This window comes from Triturus cristatus, chromosome 3_2 (assembly GCF_964204655.1).
Source record: "Triturus cristatus chromosome 3_2, aTriCri1.1, whole genome shotgun sequence".
Taxonomy (NCBI): Eukaryota; Metazoa; Chordata; class Amphibia; order Caudata; family Salamandridae; genus Triturus; species Triturus cristatus.
The window spans coordinates 404,581,870-404,604,479 of NC_140584.1; the positions used below are offsets into that span (position 1 = coordinate 404,581,870).

At 44.7% G+C, this 22,610-nt stretch overlaps 1 protein-coding gene across 1 annotated transcript in view; it reads left to right on the forward strand.

The window, feature by feature from the left end:
• Positions 1 to 365: 365 nt before the first annotated feature.
• LOC146857436 (uncharacterized) overlaps positions 366 to 22,610 on the forward strand; it is a 136,056-nt gene continuing 113,811 nt past the window's right edge. The window contains exons 1-3 of the mRNA XM_085646823.1: positions 366 to 482; positions 611 to 710; positions 4,266 to 4,316. Coding sequence (XP_085502949.1) covers positions 437 to 482; positions 611 to 710; positions 4,266 to 4,316 — 197 coding nt within the window. The 5' untranslated portion in view covers positions 366 to 436. The remainder of the gene's footprint in view (positions 483 to 610; positions 711 to 4,265; positions 4,317 to 22,610) is intronic.

A 22,610-nucleotide genomic window follows, 5' to 3' on the forward strand; every position in this document is an offset into this window, starting at 1 on the left:
AACCCGATAAGGGATAGGTGGAGCATCTGGGGCCCACAGGGGGTGGTTGAACCCATAGGAAAATTAAAAGGGGGGTCTAGATGGGGGGCTCGGCCACAGAGGGGCTGAGGCAGGGTTGGAGGGGTGTGAGGGGAACTGCCACAGCCCATGAGAGTAGGCAACGATGTGGAGGAGGGAAGACGAGGAGAAGGCACACAAGGGGGGACCCTGCGTAGGAAGGGGTGGGGTGGGGTGGGGTGCCGGACCATACTTTCAAATTGCAGAGTCAGCAAGCCCGGGAGGTAACAGTCTCGGTTGAGTCACATGCGGCTCTGCGTGACTGAGAGGAAGTGATGGCAATGTCAAAAGCGGACAGCTGGAACATCGAGAGACAAGCAGGACGAAATGAAACGGTGAGCAGAGGAGTGAGCTGTGGTACAACAACCCCAAGGGACCGATGCAGCCATGGGGACAGCGGAAAGAGATGCAGGGCAAGAGCCCAGGTGAGTGTCAGAAGGATGGTTTGCCCAGAGGTATACAGGTTAAGACCTGAAGAAGCGATTTATCAGTAGGAGGAAGGGGAACAGAAAGAGGGGGGGAGCATAGTAACAATGTGCTTAGTCCATTTCAGGGGAAAAGAAAAGAAAGCAGCCGGCCCAGGACAGTGGAATGGAACCCATGGATGACTGGTTAGGCAGCGGATCCAGTGTGGACACCGACCTTGACGCCAGGTAAGGGGTGAAAAGGGGGATTTTATTGTAAGGTCTTGCAACGGTAAAGTGTCAGCGGAGACTGAAGCGTAAATGGACGACAGGGAGGGGGCGGTCCATCGGCTGGAAGGTTTTTACATAAAGGATACAGGGGTAGGTACCGAAACGCAAATTTGGATGGTGAGGGAACATAGGGGAGGTGTTAGAACGTAGACAGGACGAAGGGAGGAAGACAGCGGCTGGTAAGGATGAGACAAAAACAGAAGATCACAACAGCGAAGGGGTGCAGGTACTGGGGAAAAGAGAGAGACACGAGGTACAGCTCTAAGGGCTGACATATGGGGGAGTGACAAAGCTTTTAGGACCTTAACGCAGGTGGTTCCGCGCAGGAAAAGATTTGGTAAGGGGAGTACGTAGAGACGTTGAGGTTGCAGCACAGGGAGCTTAGGACGACAGACAGTGCGAAGGTGGAAGAAGTGGAATTGGCAAAAGACCTTCGGTAGCCACGACCATTGGGAATTGGTTGTCGGGGTCTTGATTTTGCGATCTTGGAATGCGAAAAGTAGCCAGACGATAGACATGGACTGGTAGCATCTAATAATGGGGGCACTCAGGGAGGGTAAGACCTCTTACACGGCCAACGGTTTTCTATTGGTATACCGCCCCCTTTTGTTTTTCAGAAGTACCCACCAGATGGGTAAGGGGAGGTTATGCAGACAAACCCCGGAGGTAGTACAGGGGACCTGTTGCAATTTTAATAAAGGGATTGTGCACAGGGGATTATAAGGGACTCAGCATTAAACAGGGGGCATAAAACAGGGGGCAGCGGTAGTGGAGGAGCACAGGGCAGTATGGGAAAAGGCTTGCACACCCATCAAACAGCCATGCGTAGAGCAATAGCTGTCATATTATCTCTGACAAGAAGATGCTGCCTCATTAGGCATCGGGTTAAAGAAGGTGTTTGGCTGGATACAAGAGGCCTCGGTATGACAGGGGTGGACAGCTTGAAATCAGTGACTACACGCAAGACGGTAGTGCGGGACAAAGGGCGTAAGGAAGTGAGGAGGGGCGCATGGAAGGCCCAGACGCGGAGGGCATACAAAGTTTGGGATAATCTCGCCATTAGGAGTTGGGCCCAAGATGGAAAGTGGGCAATGTCGATGGAGTCAACAATAGTTCATGGATGGAGGGGGCAGCAGTAAAGGTTTTATAGCGGAACAAGTGACATCAGGATCATATTTCTCAGTAGAAGTAGTCAGAGGACTGGGGGAGAGGGTAGGAAGAGGTGCCCTGAGGGCAAAAGGACATAAAGTCTGCTTGCCTTTTACTGCTGGTACACCCCTATGAGTTTCAGTGGCACAGTATTCGGTTGAGGACAAAGAAGTGTGGACAAAGTGCTACCAATGGGCTGTTCCATATCCTGTGCAGGTGTGAGCGTTTCAGCTTCTTTTCGCAATGGCCTTTCGGGGCAGATAAGGAAAGAGACGGTGACACACCACCTTGACAACTTCTTCCTGGGGGGCCAACCCGTTTCAACGGACTGTCAGACACAGCTGACAAGTTTACAAGAGCTCATGGGGCAATTGGGCCCCTTCTCCTTGGCACAAGAGAAGACACAAGGTCCGAGTATGGTGTTGTCATTTTTAGGTATTGATTTGGACTCAGAGGTGATGGAGGCACACCTACCGATGGAGAAGAAGCTGCATATGGTGAAGGATAAATAAGTGTGGACAAAGCGCAACCAATGGGCTGCTCAGTATCTGGTGCATGTTTTGGGCGTTTCAGCTTCCTTTTGCAATGTGCCTCCAGTGGCAGTCGGCAAAAAAGATGGTGACACACTACCTTGATGACTTCTTCCTGGTGGGCCAACCCGGTTCAGCGGACTGGCAGCAACAGCTGATCAGTTTACAAGAGCTCATGGAGCAATTGGGGTCCCCGTGGCACCATAGAAGACACAAGGTATGAGTACGGTGTTGTCATTTCTGGGTATTGATTTGGACTCGGAGGTGATGGAGGCACACCTACCAATGGAGACGTAGTTGTTTATGCTGAGGGTTAAATAAGTGTGGACAAAGCACTAGCATGTGGCTGCTCCGTATCCTATGCATGTATTTGAACGTCTCAGCTTCTTTTTGCAATGGGCTTATCATGCAGACGGGAAAAGAGACGGTGACACACTACCTTGATGACTTCTTCCTGGGGGGGCCAACCAGTTTCAACGCACTGTCAGCACCAACTGACAAGTTTACAAGAGATCATTGGGGGTCCACTTGGCACCAGAGGAGACATAAGGTCCGAGTACGGTGTTGTCATTTCTGGGTAGTGATTCTGTCTCAGAGGTGATGGAGGCACGCCTACTGATAGAGAAGAAGCTGCATATGGTCATGGTGATAAGCGACATGTTGGCTAGATGAGAAGTGAGGGGTAGAAAGGTACAGGTGCCTATAGGACAGTTTAAATTTGCATGGAGGGTATGTATGGACAGGAAGGACACTATGCAGGAGACGGGGAAGGTCATTAACGGGCGCTACTTTGACACAACATGACATGCACTGGTCAGCCGAGACAAATGAAGATTACAAGGTGGTGGTGAAAAGATCGCGCGGGTAAGGGTGTGGGCGCGTAAGAGGGTTAATTTTAGAAGGGCAACATAGCAGTGGACAAGTGGTCAATATGCAATATCTGAGGGTTGTGTAGGTACTCAAGCCAATGTGAGTGTCGGTATTAAGTTGTTTGAAACACAATATTTTGTGTCAAGTCAGGTAGGGTCTTTGGTTGTAGTACCCGGAGAGCGCAGGTACAAGCATGGCAGGAATTTTTTAGAGGGGGGCTCAGAAGAGATCACATGGGTGGGAAAGGGAAGTAGTTGCTGTACAGTGTATGTGTCAAGGAGTGACAGAGTTCATTGGAGGGCACTACTGCAGGCAAGGTGGCAGGGATGGCTTTCATGGGGAAGTCGTGGTGGGGGTATGCCCCCACGGTGGGTAAACTGGGCAGGCACAGGTTAGAGGGTGGGGACAGAGAGAAGGGGACTGGGCCAGGAGTGACGAAACAGGTGGCCAAGGTTTTTTAGGTAAACAGTTACACGTCATTCAGAAGAGTTTCAGGATTTATGAGGATAAAGTATGGTTTTCCACTGGGCACAATGTAGGTTCTCTGGGGCTCTCCTGGGTCCCGGAATTGCTTGGTAGGAAGGGTCAGCCAGGTGAATGATGGGGCGAAGGGGATCAGGCAGCCGCTGGGGAAGCATGCCTGGTGTTATGGGGCTGCTCATCGAAGAGTGGGCGGGACAAAAAAGGGGGAGTTTTTTCTGCAGGTTTTAGGACAACAAGATGTCAGCAGCGCAGCTATGGTGATTTATGTGTGGAGCATCATTGTTTTCAGGGAGGCCCCAGGCGAATATGGTACCCATCCACTTCGAATCAGGGTATCAATGGATGCAGCAAATGAGAGCTGGGGAAAGGGCAGAATTAGGTGATTGAGGCGAGAGAGAACTGATGGTTTCAATATACATTAACTGGGGAGTCAGAGTTGGGACAGCTTAGTGTGCATATATTTACGCTTGTGTCTTTTCAGGTGCCGTGGCGAGGTCAGCGATGGAGGAAATGTCCACATGGATAGCTTGAGGTGAGTAAGGGGCTTTCCCCTGTTTTTGTAGGAAATGGAAAGGGTACTTTTTTCAGGTAAACACCATGGGGGTGGTGTATCATGTGGTCGGGTGGTGTATCATGTGGTCGGGGGTTTCATGCCTAGGATACAGTGAGGGGGGTACCGAGAGGCCTGCAGCATTAGACAAAACAAGCATTGGCATAGCCAATAGGTCTCGCCTTATGGACCTTATACGTTTTTAGCCATGCAACAGTTGATGTTGTTGCACCAAGGATATTGTGCTGCATAACTAAATACTTGTATGTTCTGAAAGGCGAGACGTATTGGCTATGGCAATGTTTTTATAGCATAACTATGTTTCTAAACACTTCTACGAAGTAATGAATTGTGTGCTACTGAAAAATCTTGTTCTAGCTTTTTTCCTTAAAAAGCAAATGTGGAACAGCTTTACAATTAGTTTTAATGCTAAAGTAGCCTGAAGGCTAAAAGTACAAAATGTACCTTCTAAGCAATGTTCAGTAATATTTTTTTAGCGTACATAAAACACCCAATTAGAGCTTGGTAGTTTGGATTTTATTTTTGAGCTATTGGCATTTCTAATATTGGCACCTTATAAGTGTGTAACCAAAGATATTGGCAATGGTTTTTCCAGGAATAACTGACAAATGTTTGTTAGTTTAAATTTTATTGCAAGAATTTTTAGTTAACATTTTTAGTACTTTAAAGTAAGTTGAGTGGGAAAAAAATATTTATGATGTAATTTATACATGTTTTATAAATATATTCATTTTGTTGCAATATCTTTTAATATTTTTGTAATAATGCCATTGCAGAATATTACTTCACATGTCTGCGGTGAATATGGCATAAGTGCATGGGATAAGTCTTACACATCTATATTGATCATAAACCAGTCCATTAGAAGTTCATTGCTAATATCCATAGATTGATATGTTTCATTATCGTGCACTTGTGTTGTTATTGTAGATGGTCCCAGAAATCTGGGGACACGCAGCAGCCACAGGTTCAAATGAAAGCAGGGCTGACTCTAAGTTTCATCCTTCCTATAACTTGAGAAGAGATGCAGCATGTGCTAGAAGAGAGCGCTTGTTTATATGGCGTGTGTAGAGAGCACCCCCTGTTTTAATGTATTATACTAAAATACATGCTAGCAGATACTTTTGACAAAATACGATTATTTTTAGTGCACCTGCTAGATATGTAGCACAGTTATTGGCGGAGATCAACAAGCCACAAAAACAGATGGCCCCAGATATCTGTGCGCACACAGCAGCCACAGGTTCAAATTAAAGCAGGGCTGACTCTAAGTTTCATTCTTCCTATAACTTGAGAAGAGAGGCAGCATGTGCTAGGAGAGAGCGCTTGTTTGTATGGTGTGTGGAGAGAGCAGCCCCTGTTTAATGTGAATTGATAATGTGCATCGGTAACATTATGAAAATAAAAGTAAACAAATAAAACCAGGGTAGGCACGGGGAGATCATTTGACAGGTATTGGCAGTGATCAACAAGCCTCAAACTTGGTTAGGTGGAGACGGTTAACAAGGGAGGGCGAGGGTGAAACAGGCAGGGGAGAGAGAATAAACAAAGATAAAGAAGCAGGCACGGCTACGCTAATTAAGAACAGATAGCCCCAGAAATCTGTGCACACGCAGCAGCCACAGGTTCAAATGAAACCAGGGTTGACTCTAAGTTTCATCCTTCCTATAACTTGAGAAGAGAGGCAGCATGTGCTAGGAGAGAGCGCTTATTTATATGGTGTGTGTAAAGAGCAGCCCCTGTTTCAATGTATTATACTAAAATACATGCTAACAGATACTTTTAACAAAATATGATTATTTTTAGTGCAGCTGCTAGATATGTAGCACAGTTATTGGCAGAGATCAACAAGCCACAAACTTGTTTAAGAGAAGACGGTTAACAAGGGAGGGCAAGGGTGAGACAGGAATGGGGAGAGAGAGTACACAAATATAAAAAAGCGGGCATGGCCAGGCTAATTAAAACAGATGGCCCCAGAAATCTGTGCGCACACAGCAGCCACAGGTTCAAATTAAAGCAGGGCTGACTCTAAGTTTCATCCTTCCTATAACTTGAGAAGAGAGGCTGCATGTGCTAGGAGAGAGCGCTTATTTATATGATGTGTGTAGAGAGCAGCCCCTGTTTTAATGTATCATACAAAAATACATGCTAGCAGATACTTTGAACAAAGTACGATTTTTTTAAGTACAGCTGCTAGATATGTAGCACAGTAATTGGCAGAGATCAAAAAGCCACAAAGTTGTTTAAAAGGAACCGGTTGACAAGAGAGGGCGAGGGTGAGGCAGGCAGTGGAAGGGAAAGTAAAGAAATATAAACAAGCGCGCTTGGCCACGTTAATTACAAACAGATGGCCCCTGCGCGCCGTTGCTTGCTCCCGTAAGGTGGATGCCACCACAAGCACCAGTGCTTGAAAAGCGCAGACTGATTTCTAAAGGTCTTCTCCTAGAGCAGCGCATGCTCGCTGCACTAGGGTCGACCTAAACAGGAGAAATATTATCAGGGACATGAGGCTTTTGCGATAAGGAGGGTACTGGAAGAGTAGAACATACGGAATTAAGGTACGCTGCAGTAGACTTTTTCTTGGATGATGGGGTGCTATTGTCTCGCTTCGGGATGGAGCTATCCCAGGTACAGAGTAAGGAGATTACAGAGGGAGGTTTGAACATTACAAGGTATCCTAAGAAGCCCTAGGTTGGGGGGTCTGAAAAGTCAGAGGCAGGTAGGGACTTTTCTGAGTGCCGTTTTGGTAAATTGTTTTTATATGTTTACAAGTTAAGTTTATGGTTGGGAATAAGTTACTCCAGGAGCGGGCAATTAGGGGAAGTTAAAGTAGGAAATGCTTTTTGGAGGTAGGTAAGAGGTCACAAGGTTAAAGTTCAACAGTTAAGGACTGAGTGGGGGTTTATAAATAGTTGCAAGGAGAGGAAAAATGGGAAACCTTAAGGGTGGGGGCAGGAGGCGAGGTAGCTGAACAAATGTATAGCGAGGTTTAGTTTTGTACGGCAAAAGCCAAGGAACATGTTTGTGAAGTGCACCTGTCTTCAATAAAGCGGCCTTTTTCCCACATATAGAGCGTTTTGTGGTCTGTGCTGCGCCCCCCTTTGGCCCAATTGTATTCACAATACTGGGCTATGACATAGAATTAAGAAACATGACAAAGGATATCACAGTCAATAACTGTATAAAATAGGAACATAGATGGATGTAGGGATGTGGGGCTGTAGCCATATACGTATCCTTTCACTAAAGAAGAGATGTTTGACCGAAACCCAAATGAACAGCCAATGTACTTACTAGTCGTTACCATCTGCCTGTTCTGTGTAACCAGTCTTAGATTTGTTGAAGCACTAGGCGCAGAAGCAGAGATGGTGACAGGTAGATTAGATACCCAGGCCCTTAAAAGATAAATACCAGCATATTAGTGTTAAAACATGATAATATGTTACAGTTGAGTTAAATAGTTCATCAAAATGAAACATTAAAATAAAACTTTTAGGGTACAAAAAATAAAGATATACAAATCCCCACTGTTGTCTTGCCTGTGTATGTTGTAAGGTGTCATTTAGAAAAAGGCCTAGTGTGTTGCCCGGGCACTCTGGGGAGAATTCCTGCCCAGCTGCAGCTGCAAAAATAATTGTAATGGTGACTGCAAGAGAGGAAGGAAGAGTATAAGAAAATTGATATAAATAGCATCATATGCAGTAGTGGTGGGCATGGCTTGCAGGTGGGGGGGCGAGTGTGGGGAGGGAGTCAATAATTGTATTTTTTTTATTTAAACCTATCTTTTCGCCGGCCCGGGTCCCACATCGTCACTGGTCCTGCTCTTCAGCCTCCGACAGGAACAGGAAGCAGGCAGCCTCCCTCCCCTCAGCCAATCACAACCCTCCAGTGGAGCTTTGTGATTGGTCGGGACGCTGCCCAGCCAGGGGCTGTAGGGGATGGCATGTTCTCCATGTAGGCTGCAATGCTGCCTACATGGAGAAGGGCAGAATGTGCATGACTGCTTTGGGCGCACCGGGAGGGCCGACCAAACAGCCTGTGCGCACTCAGGAGTGGGCAAACCACTCCTGCCCGGGCAGCTCTGCTCGCCCGCAATGAGCAAAGAAAGAAAAAATAGTAATAACCAAAAGTTATTACCATTTTATGTTTTCGCTTTCTCGCACTGCGAGAAAGCAGTGGGGCGACGCTCCTCCACCCTAGTGGAGGAGCCGCCCCTGATCATATGTAAAGAGTATGTGAGGAATATGTGTGTGTGTGTGATGCTAGCATAACAGTGTAGGGTGTTGTGTTGTGTGAGTAGTTGTAGGATAATGTTTTGGGAGAGAGAGTGTGTTTACTTCTTTCTTGGCATTCTGTTAGGGTTACCAGCAACAGGCAGGCCGTATAGCAGGCGATGGTGCATTTCCGAAAGCACAGACTCGTCAAGGGGACTAAGATGGAGGTGGGATCCAGTGCTCCAGGAGTAGCCTCTGCCACTTGAATCTTGAAGAACTTATCCTTCATCCATCTCCTCACACCAGATTTCTTCTTCCTACCTGCTGGTCCCAGCAGCCTCTGGGACAGACTCCCAGTCCAGTCCCTGTGCTGACGAGCAGGGATTGGTCTGAGCAGGCACAAAAGACGCCCTGCTCAGACCAGGGAGTCTGTGGTGTTTCTCTAGCCCGGCTGTTCAGTACAGCTGGGCTGGAGAAAACCTAAGTGTGCGTGTGTGTTTTGGTCAGCATGAGACGGCCGGTCAAAACACATATGCACACTTAGGGACTGGAGTGCACTAGCACTCCTCCCCCTCTCAGACCTTGGCCCCACCTCTCCTGACAGCGCTGTCTAAGAGCCGGCAAATGTAAATTAAATCGATGAAAGAAAATCGATTTAATTTTCATTTGCTGGCTCTGAGCCAGGCAGTGGGGCGACGCTCCTACGCCCTAGTGGAGGAGCCACCCCTGATCATATGTAAAGGGTATGTGAGGAATATATGTGTGTGTGATGCCAGCATAACAGTATAGGGTGTAGTGTTGTGTGAGTAGTTGTAGGATAATGTTTTGGGAGAGAGAGTGTGTTTACTTCGTTCTTGGCGTTCTGTTAGGGTTACCAGCAACGGGCAGGCCGTATAGCAGGCGATGGTTCATTTACGAAAGCACAGACTCGTCAAGGGGACTAAGATGGAGGTGGGATCCAGTACACCTCCAGGAGTAGCCTCTGCCACTTGAATCTTTAAGAACTTATCCTTCATCCACCTCGTCTCATCCTGCCATTTCTTCTCAATGTTCCCCCACGGTGCATGCAGAGTCCCCCAATGCATTGATAGAGTCTGGACCTCCTAACACAAGATTAAAATTGCTTATAGTGCTTGATCATGAATCTCAGCACAAGGCCTGTGCTCTCCTCAGTGAAGTTCCTCTTCCTCTTGAGTGTTGTGATCAGCATCCTGAAGGTTGGATGTGGTTCCTGTTGACTGCTGGGTCACACAATCCTAGGGGAATAGGACAGAGGGTGTGTCTATACTCATGTGCATTCTAAGTGAATGGGTGTCCGTGTGTGTGATTTGTGTTGTGTGTAGAATTTGCCTGTTACCTTCCATACAGGGGTCTACACCTAGGTCACCAAATTCTTTATCCTGATGATGGCGATATTCACCAACCAGGAAAAACATTGAATACTGTTGTAAAGTTTCTTGTAGTACGTTTACAGTATGTAAATGCAGTCGTATGAGGGTAAAATCTATTACTGGAAGGGGTGGAGACATATACATCAACACGTAGGTGTAAAACTCCACTAAGAAATGGTAAATAGCAAAAAATAATGGGAACTTACAACCAGATGCAGGAGTAGATCTACAACTGAGTAGCTCTACACATGTAAACTTACATTTGTGAATCAGGCTCCAAAATGTTCTTGTCTGTATTCAAAGAGACTGCCATCTAGCAACAAGACAGAGCAGTGCACCCTATGTTCCAGCCTTGCAGGATGTTATGGTTTGAGTATTCTAAATTTGACCATATCTTTTTCAATGATATCATGATATTGTGGGGCTTAGGCTTAGCTGATAAATGTACTGAGCATTACAGTACTTTCCTGTACCTGCAGATATGAAGATGCTGCGTTTCTCTGAAGTGCTTGGTTTCTTCACAGCTGATCGTCATTCTTATATGGTTTGTTTGAGTGATTCCAAAGTTCTCACTCAAATAAACCATTACATTTGTTATGTTCTGGGCCCTAGGCCCACATACTATGAGAAGGACGACAGACACATAGATATGGTCAGGGCTTTAAGTGGGCCGGGTCTCACCGGGTCTGAGCACCGGCAGTTTTTTTTAAGGGGGCCTCGAAACGGGTCTCTATCGGGCTCTGTTTTGTGCCCTGGCACAGACGGTCCGTTTTTTACGAGCGTTATAGGGGAAGGGAAATCTTTTAAAGAGAGTCATTTTCTCTCTAGATTTCCGTTCTCTTTGCAACTCAAGAGCAGCAACATTGTCGTGGTGTCACCAGGGCTGTAAGTGGAAGCTTTTCAATATTATATACAAGCCATAGTTGCTGCTTAGTTATCTTTTGCAAGTAACAACCATTGACAAAGCCAATAGTCGTGACATGTATCATATATCTGGATGCAATGACAGAAACAGCAAAATACAAGTCGGGCGGCACACTATGCTAAGCACAAATGTTTAGCTTACGTGTTTTTAAGCCACACCCTTAATTACATTGGCCACGCCCCCTCGACAGACCCCCCCCCCCAGTTTTTTCATCCCACTTAAAGCCCTGGATATGGTGCTGGAAAACTAGCCTCGAGCACGTGCACTCGGGCTCTTTTATTTGCGGGGTCACCTGACTGATGACGCCGTGTTGGTTGGATGGGTGAGGGGTGTGTGTGTGGGCCAGCCCTCAGGGGAGTGGCTGGCAGAAACACTAGACTGTGTCCATCAGGACACAACATTCTCTGTGGGTCTAAGGGACTTACCAGCCAGTACTTCGTCTGTTAAAAAAAAAATGAGTGCTGGTGCACAAAGCTCTGCTAAGAAGCCTCGGCCGTGGCAATTAATTAAATGTCAGTGTTCTGATTACCAATCCACCTCAGACCTCTCTCTATTCTACTTTCAGCCACTCCCCGCCCCTTTATCTCACTCTTACGCGTTCCTGCTTTCTCCTTTTGAGATGGCTTTCCCGTATTTTCCTTCTCCCCTCTCTAAATGTTGTGTATTTTACTGTTCATTCTCTCGGGAAGTGTCGTATAAGTAAAAAATAAGTGTCGGCCCTTAAAAATGAATGCCGATGGCCCCACGGGCTCAAATTAAACACCGGCGTAAGGGAAATAAATTTCAGACCACATCTCACTTAATTCAAGCCTTGTCGAGCAGGCGTAAGCTTCCGGGGGCTCCCATACGTCTTGCAAAAAGTGCATCAGCTTTGTCATATGCAATACATTTGCCTGTACCTTTGTGCTTACACTTTTACATGCGCTGTTACACCTCAGAATTGTTAATAAAGAGACTGGTGCTCCGTTTGCACAGATGTCCCTGGTGAAAAAGAGGCTGTAATAAAAGACACATATGCTTTGCGGTGGAATGCATTACATTTGACCTGTAGATACTATGCTTATTTTCCCGTTCCACCACATTTTGCCCGTTTGGGATTTCTGCTGCAAAATAAAAGATTCACTTTTACTTAACTTTTTAATTTGCTAACTACAACAGCTCTCCTAAAAATGAAAGAAATCTGAAGAAGCTAATTTGATAACGCTAAATTCACATAAAGGTGTAATGCTATCTTATTAATACGTATGTTTAACTGTGAACTGAACGTGTCGGCTGGATTTTAACTACGACAAAGGCAACAGTGACAGCTAGCGTCCGCAAACGGAAGTGTCTTTTGATTCAATTCACAGAACTTGAATACTATTAAACTTTTTAGTGGCTGCTTTTAAGTAATTAAATATAACTAGCACTTCACGCTTCATCTTTGGATGAGATTCTTTTTTCAACATTATAATGTGAGGTGCCCAAACATCTAACTTTACTATGTTTATTATACTACGTTTACGGAAGAGTGAATACATTTACTGCGTACGATTCCTTAACACCCTCTGGAGTATTTTGAAGCTCTTATACTGGAGGCACGCATTTTAGTTTAAACCAGTGCGGCAGAGTTATGGAAGCATTTTTTCAATGACTGTGAGGTCTGCAAACATGAGATGCTGTTTCAGTGATAACGAATTATTTTGGAGAAGAAACATTGAATCCAATCTGCTTAAACATATATTCCAGTCTACGTAGAAAGAAATCATTCAGCAGGACTTTAAAAAGGAGTTTTCATCTTTCGTTTACCTGGAACTCTACTATGATATATTTCCTATGATATGAATTCCATCAATCTAGATTTTGGCATAATTTTTGTGTGAAAATTGCAGCTACCCCTTAATGCTTCATTATTTCAGAAAGACACTTGCTTTTCCTTTGTATCTAAAATGGTACGTTTTTACTGCCGCACCACCAGGCCCTGGAAGACTGATGAAAGTTTGCTCTAAAATATTGCCTCACTAGTATTACTATTATTAAAATGTATAAAGGGCACAGCTACTCCTGGGGGGTTTCCCGGCGCTATAGGTCAGGCAAGGGAACGTCAGAGCAAGCAACTCAGAGCCGCCATGTTTTCATCTGCTTCCGGAAGAGCACTGCGGGACATTGCGTCTCCACTGTTCTGGGAGGGACTTCCATATCTAGGGGCCCTGATAAGCAAACGACCATCCTCCTATCCATGACTGCTTTACTGTCGGGACCACACACAGGGATAAGCCACTAGACCGGTTCGGATGATATGGTTTAGCAAAATCCTGCAAGTAGCAAGGACCGACCCCATCTTTTGCTCTGCACAAATAGCACAGGGTTTTAAACTGAATCCGTTTCTCAATTGGGAGCCAGTACAGTTCCCGTAGTAACCATTCGCCGAGTCTGCCTCCAAGGCCTATACAGCATCCTTGCCGCAGAGCTTTGGACCACCTGCAACCCTCTAATGGAGGGTTTGTATGCATCCAAATATAGGATGTTGCAGTAGTCCAATCTTGACATGATAAGAGCCTGTACTACTGAGCATTGCGCTGAAAATGGAGGTAACCACATGATCTTCCGCAACCATTTCAAAATGGCCAAACAAGTGGGTGCCGCCTTGTCACCTGAGGCTTCATTGACAACTTATCGTTGAGCAGGAACCCCAGGTTCTTAACCATGTGTGCTGGATCAGGGAGAGAGCCCAGATGTTTTGGTGGGGGCCCCCCTAAGGACGGATTCCTTCCCAGCAGCAACACCTCCGTCCTCTCCCCATTCATCTTTAGTGACTAGTGGCTCATCCATTCTGCCACCTTGCACAAACAGGAGTTTAAGGCTTCTGAGTTGTGGTCTTGTGCAGATGAGAAGGAGAAGATGATTTGTGTGTCATCAGCATACCTGCCTTGTTATCGGGTGGGTATCAGCAACTATTTTTATTTATGAATTCATCTAGATATTTGCAAAAGTTACACAAATGCAAGTTTTGAACTTCAACAGCAAACATGGCTACTCCAGAAAATATACCAAGCACACGTGGGGTAAAGCCCAAAAGAGTCAAGACTGATCCTCCACCCCCATTTACCCTTCATCTTATCGTATAATTATTTGATTACATTTTTAATGAAATACTGGTCCTACAAACCTTTAAGAATGCTGGTAACAAAAAGCAAGAAAAAAATTGATGACAGATGTGTGGATATGCAAAAATATAGTGGCAGTGCAACAGAGAACAGTTAGTGGCCTTTTCTATTAGCTTCCTTCCTCTCTGCGGTGTGCACACTCACTGCAGTTTATATATACTCTTTACTGTGGTACTGGTGAAAAAAGAGGTAGAGGGAAGTTGATAAGATCCTTAAAACACCAGCCAATTTTTCGGTAACAAGGCCTCACTGCACTTCTCTAGGATTTAATTCAGTCCTTCTAGAATTTGATTAAAAAAAGCTCATTAAATCTTTATTTCAGCTCACTCTAAAATCATCTATAATAATTTCAGTGAAAAATCCCGTTGCTTAGTTTAAAGCCTCATACCGACATGCCATGTTTTGGGAAAACACTCTCCCCACATCAGGTCTTCCCTGGAGAGAGATTATAAACACAAAATTCTACATGCAACCTACAAAAGAGCATGCGCCCAAATAGGGGGGGCTATTTACAAGGAATTGCCGTAGGGCAGCATCGCAAATCAGTTTGCTTTGCTGCCCGGCCCTTGCCAATTCAAAAGGGCAGGAATGCACTGTATTTCCAAGATACGGTACATTTCCTGTCCTTTAATCCGGCGCACGTTTTGCAGCTGTGCGCTAAAGCAGGCACCCTTGCAACTTGTGTTGCTGGCACGATTTTGTTTGTGCAGTAAGGCGCAAAAACAATATCAAGAGGTGTCTCCTCTTTCTATGTGTGCTGCAGAATGCAGCATACATGGAAAGAGGAACAATAAGGAGAAATGTAAAATGTAAACATTTCTCCTCGTTACTCCTGCTCTAGGGAGGCGCAAGATTTTGGCGCTGCCCCAGGTTTACCTGATGTTGTAAATCTGGGGCAGCATCAAAGTCCATGGGTCCATGGGTGTTAAGTAGGAACACCCACAGCAACACCCATGAAATGCTGCTTTCACGCAGAGTAAGGCAAGGCAGCAACTTGCACTGCCTCGCCTTACTCCATATCTTCAAGGTCATAAAAAGCTACACAGGGTGGCTTTATGTGGCCTTGTAGATATGGCTAAGCCCTATGCACCACAGGACATCACACAAAGTGACGTTCCGGTGGCGCACATGGCTTGTAAATATGCCTAGGGTTTCTGTCCTCTTTGAAAACATTCTATCAAGAATGACTTCAGGCTAGCTGCCCCACAGTGAGTGCATTTTAGGAGGAAATCGTTACTGAAATGGAGGCAGTGCTCAGTGTGGCCATACCCAGGACACCACAATTGATCATGTTGGGCATGCCTACTGATGCAGATATTCCACGTAAGCAATTGCTGTTTTGTGCATTGGTCTTTGTTATGGTGAAGAGAGATTTGGCAAATACATGGGGAGGGTGCAGGTATCTACAAGGGTTATGTGGTGGGAAGCAATGACAGGTGTATGGAGGCGGAGAGAGTGGTGTAATATTAATTACTATAAAAATAAAAAAAACTCACTGGGATAGGTAGTTAATTTATGGGTACTTAAAATCTACAGGCCAAATTTACAAAGGTAAACTTAGACGTTTTGTTTAAATTTAGACCAAAAGTCAAGGTTTATGACTTTGGGACTTCACAAAGGGAATTTATGAGTACTATCTTTATGTCCACACTTGGAGCGGAGATCTGTTCGCGTGGGGCCATAAAGATAGTAGTCGTAAATGCCCTTTGTCAATTCTGAAAGTTGTACACTTAGACGTTTAGTTTAAGTTTAGACCAAAATTCTATGTTCATCTTTGTCAATCAGGCCTTACAGTTCTGACTCCCACCGCACTCTCATTGGGGAAAATGTTTTAATTTGAGGTGTTCAGAGTTACTATTCTTAATTTTGTGGAGTTAAGATTTACTATTCTAACTTCTACCCTACTCTCATTGGATGAAGAGTTTAATGTTGCGGGGTTCAGATTTGCTATTCTAACTTCAACTCATCACCCATTGGGGGAAATGGTTAAAGTTTAGGGAGTTCAGACTTACTACTCTTACTCCGACCCTTCACTCATTAGGGGAAGTACTTGACGTTCAGGAGAGCATTTCAACTATCACAAAGCCAATACCAAACTCCTTCAGGAAATTGTTTAATTACTATTCGAATTCCAAGATTACAACTATTGGGGACAGTGTGCCATTTGTAAGACTCCAGATTTATTATTCTAACTCAAAGTTTAAAATGATTACCTCAAGATATCTTTTTAGTTTTTGTTTAAAACACCCTTTTTAATTGTTACAAATGTGAATTTTATAATAAAAATATTCATATTCCAATATTCATAATTTGTTATTAATTTATACATTTTATAAATATTATAATATTTGAATGTAATTATTTAATTTTAGTAATGAAGGTGATAACACATTTTAATATAATATAGTAATTACTTTGCAATTCCCTTTTTCCTACAATTGTATTTTATTTTTGCAAACTTCTCACCCTATTTTCCTAAACACCCAACAACACATAAAAAGAAATTATAACTTCACCTTTGTTGTTTTTTTTTATCTTTGGGGCACTTCGAGCCTCACTTTTAATAACTTTTTTTCTTCAAAATGTACCCAAGCCAAATGTATATCATTCTCACCGCATCTTGGGGCTTCTCAAGGTTCCCAGGATTTGTCGATTTCACTAGAGAGAACCGAGAAAATTGCCAAAATATAGGAAAATTAGTTTTTTAAAGAAAACATGTAGGGGTGGTCAGAATTGGCAGAGTTTAGTTCTATAAAATTCAGCGAAATTGCATTAAAATTACATGGAATTCTGCAGCGGGTGGAGTGGACATTTGGCGCAATTTTCTTAGCGCAAAATGCTCCCTTGAATCCAAAATGGGTGCAAGGATGCATTTTGCGCTAAGAAAATAGCACAAACACCACTCAGAGCCCTTACCTACTCTGCAGTGAATACTGTAGAGTATGTAAGGGCTACGCCGCCAAGTGATATGCAGTGGTTTCAAAATTTTAGAGACCATGCATATCACTCTGCAGTGCATACCCCTCCACGTCCTTACAAACTCTGCAGTGACTATTGCAGAGTATGTAAGGGCACCAAGGGGTATGGTTTGGTCTAAACATGGTCGCAAGAGGGAGCAGTTTCATTTTGTTTAAAAAACACTGCATATTAAACTTTAATCTGCAGAGACTTTTAAACATAGATGGACTGCTCCTTCTTCCAACCCTGTTTTGAAAAACACAACACTGCAAATTAATTCCACAGGTACAGTTGAGGAATTTATCAGTAATTCTGCATTACAAGAGTAAAGCAGAATTACCAAATTCCTCCGATTCCACTTGCAGAATTAAAGATTCTGCCCAGGCCTAGAGAAAAGCTGTGCAAGAAAATGTATGTTTTCTTTTCTAAAAATGCCATTAACGTAAAATGTGCCATGCTAGGATTGTCATCTTCCCAGCTATCAGGAACAAGTAGAGTAGTAAAGGAAAAACATTTTCACCACAGTTTTTGCATTTTTCCGATAGTCTATTTCTCTTATTTTATGTGGTTTCAACCCACTTGCAGTTTGTGGTGGAAACATGTGTGAAACTAATAGCTGAACCAGAAAAGTTATACATATCTGAAAACTAGACAAAATTCCCAAATTCATCAACAGGTTATTTGTGTAGCTTGCTCATGGTTTTGCCAGTAAAACAAATCATTGAATTAGAAAATAATGAAAATAAGTAGGAAAAAATATAAAAATTGGTGACCATGTTTTCATATATACTTTTTGCCCCAATGGCTGATTTATAAATGTAATATAGCATTTCATCTGTCAGACTCGTCTGATCACAGGAATATATGATGTTTGTTGATTGACCAACAACCCAGAGCCAACAACTGAGCTACAGTTTATAATGATTTTCCATGATGTGCAGACCATCCAGCAATTAATATGGTAAAATCTAATGAATAAAAAATAGCTACAATGGAAAACGAATTATTTTTTGAATGTGTGAAAGATACTGATTTTAGGAATAGTGGTTATGTTTACACGTCTGAATTTAGGGTACCGCTGCTTTCATGTGATTCAGGGAGCATTTTAAAAAATGTGTTCTTTGCTGCACTCTGGCTTACATGTGCAAGCCAAAAATAGAGATAAATCCAACTGGTAATAACAATTGTTCTACTATTCTGTGTTCCCTCAGTTCTCCAGAAAAATGCTACCCCACTTTGGTGGGTGGGCCTATTACCATGACAGTAAAGGCCATAGAACGTGATAGGCATCATCTATTTGGCATGAAAATAGACACCTTCTTGGCAATTTGGGTAGCAGCAGAATTTGGGTCCAAGCTCTTGTACTACACAACAGAATCTACCAAACCCAAACATTTCTGAAAACATAAATGGAAGTTCTTGGAATTGGGACTTGTGAGGATCTCACTATATTTTCTTGCTCACAAAGCCCTGCAAACCTTAATCTTTAGCTAAAATCATATAGCTTCCGAATTTGGGGCTGCGCTCCACCGTCACCATCTAAACCAAATATTTCTGAAAAATCGATCCCTACGGAACCCATTATGGTGTGACGTGTGGTTCACAAAACATTTTCTTACCCACAATATCCTGCAAATCTCGATAAAAATGGTACTCCTCTTGTGTGGTTGGGGTTAGCGCCTCTAGCAGGAAAGGCCCCAAAACGTGACAATGAGACAACAAATATATGACATGAAATGAACGTTGTTGGTGATGTGGCTAGCTGCTGAATTTGGACCCGGGCACCACATAGGGGAAGCTACAAAACACAGACATTTCTGAAAACTAGACACACAGATGAGTCCAAGGTGGTATAATGTGCATGGCTCCCACTATGCTTTATTACCCACAATGCCATGCAAACCTCAAACTTTGGCTAAAGTCCTACATTTTCCTCATATTTCTATGAGGGAAAATTACGGAAAACATGCGGGAAGCCACAAAATTCCAATAAAATTGGCACCAGACTTGTGTAGCTGGGCCTACCACCCACGACAGGAATGACCACAAAACATAACATGGAAACCTCAAATTATCACCATGAAAAATTATCCATTTTGCCATGTCGTTACCAGTGGAAATTGTGCGTGGCTAAGGCCCCACCCAGGGAAATCTACTACACCCATATAATTCTGAAAGCTACACACCCAGAGGGTCCATGGGGAAGTGATTAGCATGGATCCTGGGGCCAGTGTTTAATTTCAGTCAGTGGTTGCCGGTGGGGGTCATCGACACTCATTTTTGGGGACAAACACTTATTTTTCCACATTGGACTTTTAACGGAAAAGAGGAAGAGAGGAAAAACACATAAAACGGAAATACAGTGGAAGAGAAAGATGGAAAAACCATCACAAAGGAAGAAAGCAGGAGTTCTCAAGAGTATGATAAAGAGGGAGGGTGTGTCCGGTAGTGGATTAAAGATGCCTGAGGCGGATCTAAGACCATGCAGCCTTAGTATTTGGTGTGCCGACAATTATTTGCAATGGCTGCAGGCCTCTGGTTGGTTGCCACATGGGGCGCATTCCTGATAAACATGTTGAGGTTGCGTGCCAGCCAATTGATGGGGGCTCTGTTATTTTACAAGCAACCATAAAAATAGTGCAAATTAGGTTTAAAAAAACAAAAAAACATTTGAGACGAGGTTTGGACAAAAAAAACTAAAGAGCCTAGGGGGAGGTACTGGTTGGGGGGTTGCTTTCTCCTACGACATATCAATTCTCAAGGGACGGAGTGATAGGTGTTAGAAATAGGCTGCTGAACAATTAAGAACAAAACGTCACTCCAGTGCGCAGTGATGACTAATTAACCCCTCCACCCTCTTTTCTTCTTCCGTTTTGGTGGCTGACCACTAATACTACCGCCCATGTGCAGCGATATCGAGGATTCTGTAAATGCATGTGGTGCCAAACAGGAGCCCGTGCTCTCCTGCGAGTTTTGAGGCTCTTGCAGCAGTTCTACTCTTTGGCAACCTGGCAGAATTCAATCGTAAGTTCAATGTTCAATGAGATAACTCCCGAAAGCGTCTCTGACTGCAAAGCGGAAAGCAGCAGGGCAAATATGCACCATGCGCCATTGCCCGGCATGCAGCAGCAACCTAACTGAAGGATAGGGTGACCAGATGTCGAGAAGAAACAAGCATTTACAATGCAATGGTCTCGGCAATATTATAGGTAGAGCTATTGGTATTGCTCATTATTTTTTTATCATTTTTGTATCCCTAAATAAATGGCATTAGCTTTTTTTTTGCATATGTGATACCTATTGCATTAGCAGAAAGAGAGTGAGGTAGTGAGATAGAGAGAGAGAGGTATTGAAATAGAGAGTGAGGTAGTGAGAGAGAGTGAGGTAGATAGAGAGTGAGGTAGTGAGATAGAGAGTGAGGTAGTGAGATAGAGAGTGAGGTAGATAGAGAGTGAGGGACAGGCAAAGCGGTCCATGCAGGAACGAAGAAGCATCTGTGGAGCCAGGACAGGGAAAAAGTGGTATCTGTGAAGACAGGGTAGGGAAAGGGGCATCTGTGGAGCCAGGGTAGGGAAAGGGGCATTTGTGGGGGTAGGAAAAGGGGCATTTGTGGAGCTAGGGTAGGGAAAGGGGCATTTGTGGAGCTAAGGGGCATCTGTGGAGTCAGGGTATGGAAAGGGGCATCAGTGGAACCAGGAACGGGGGCTCTGGGGGGCCAGGGTAGGGAAAGGGGCATCTGTAGAGCCAGGGTAGGGAAAGGGGGATTTGTGGAGCTAAGGGGCATCTGTGGAGGCAGGGTATGGAAAGGGGCATCTGTTAACCAGGAAAGGGCCCTCTGTGGAGTCAGGATAGGGAAAGGGGCATCTGTGGAGCCAGGATAGGGTATTTGTGGAGCCAGGGTAGGGAAAGGGGCCTCTGTGCAGTCAGTTCTCTGTTGGACCGGTCAGAGGGATGCATTCTGGGAAATGTAGTCTTGGGTTGCTTCCACTAAAACAAGTGGCGCAGCAGGCACATTATTAAGGATGCTTGATACCAGAAAAGCACTGTCTGAAAACAAGGTCTACAGTGCCAAAATGCAGCGAGCATTGTGCACCACCCTTAACCTTTTTTTATTTTCGAAATGACAACAGCAGTTGTTGCAAATTATATCTAAAGGTTTTTCACAGAGCTGCTAGGGTGACTAGAGTTATTTATGTGCAAGGAACGCTTGTGTGGTGCTGGTTAAACACTTTAGATTTTCGCGGATGGTAAATAAATTTTAAAAATAAAGAAAAAAATACAACCGGTTGCAGTCTCCCCTCATTTTTTAAGTCAGGAGTGCCCAGTGTTGGTTCAGGCTGAAGACATATTTAAACGAGATGCAGTGGTAAATAATACAAACTAAACACGACTCATTTATTTAATTTTGTATCTACCTGAACATGGGCCATAGATGTAGCTCTCTTGGACATGCGTTGGACCTGTAATGGGTGTTCTGTGGCTGAACGCCCCTGCTGCCTCCGGATCTGTGGAGGACGGGATGTATCGGGTTACCTGCTGGACCAGCCTGTGCGTGCGTTGCCACCCAGCCTGACTGCATCAACGAAGCCAAGATTTGGATGTTGGCGGCCGGGCTAAAGACTGCAGCTAGCAATAGCGATGCTATGAGAAGCAGGGGAGTGGGGGGTCCAGCAGCCCCGGCGATCCCAAGCCAAATGCAGGGAAACGTCGATGGCACCAGCCCTGCAATGTATTTCAGAAGTGCTTTGTGACTGTTTATTTCTATCGGGTTTCATGCATTCCCGACAGTGCCGCCTAGACGGTAGGCATAGCGTGCACCAGACCCCAGGGAGGTTGTATCCAAGTAGCCTGATGCTCACCACTATACAATGAAGGGAACCTGGTCGGCAGTCCGACGGTCAATGTCAGAGCTTATCCGGAGTTTGAAAGTGTGTCACATACATAACGTTGTAAGCTTAATTAGTAAACCCAGGGTCGCGTGTGGCACAGCAGGCAGGGAGTATTCAACAAGTGAATTTAAACCTACATTTTCACAATCCCCAGGACCGAGAGCCATGCGTTGTCCAGGTGCAGCGTCCCTAGAGATGTTCAGGCGGGGTAAATCGCGGCATCACTGTAAAGCGGACTATCGCTGGAAAGGTGGTCCGATGTAATAAAACTGCATGGGGATCACTGACCTCGTGTAGCACACCAGCAATTGAGATTTTGTCGGCGGCGGCGTGCGAATGGCATCGGATTGCGGACAGCAGCCTCTGATCTGCGCATGCATATGAGCGGGGTGGGGGGGAACGGAAAAAGAATGTCAGAGCTTATCCTGAGTTTGAAAGTGTGTCACATACATAACGTTGTAAGCTTCATTAGTAAACCCAGGGTCGCGTGTGGCACAGCAGGCAGGGAGTATTCAACAAGTGAATTTGAACCTACATTTTCACAATCCCCTGGACCGAGAGCCATGCGTTGTCCAGGTGCAGCGTCCCTAGAGATGTTCAGGCGGGGTAAATCGCGGCATCACTGTAAAGCGGACTATCGCTGGAAAGGTGGTCCGATGTAATAAAACTGCATGGGGATCACTGACCTCGTGTAGCACACCAGAAATTGAGATTTTGTCGGCGGCGGTGTGC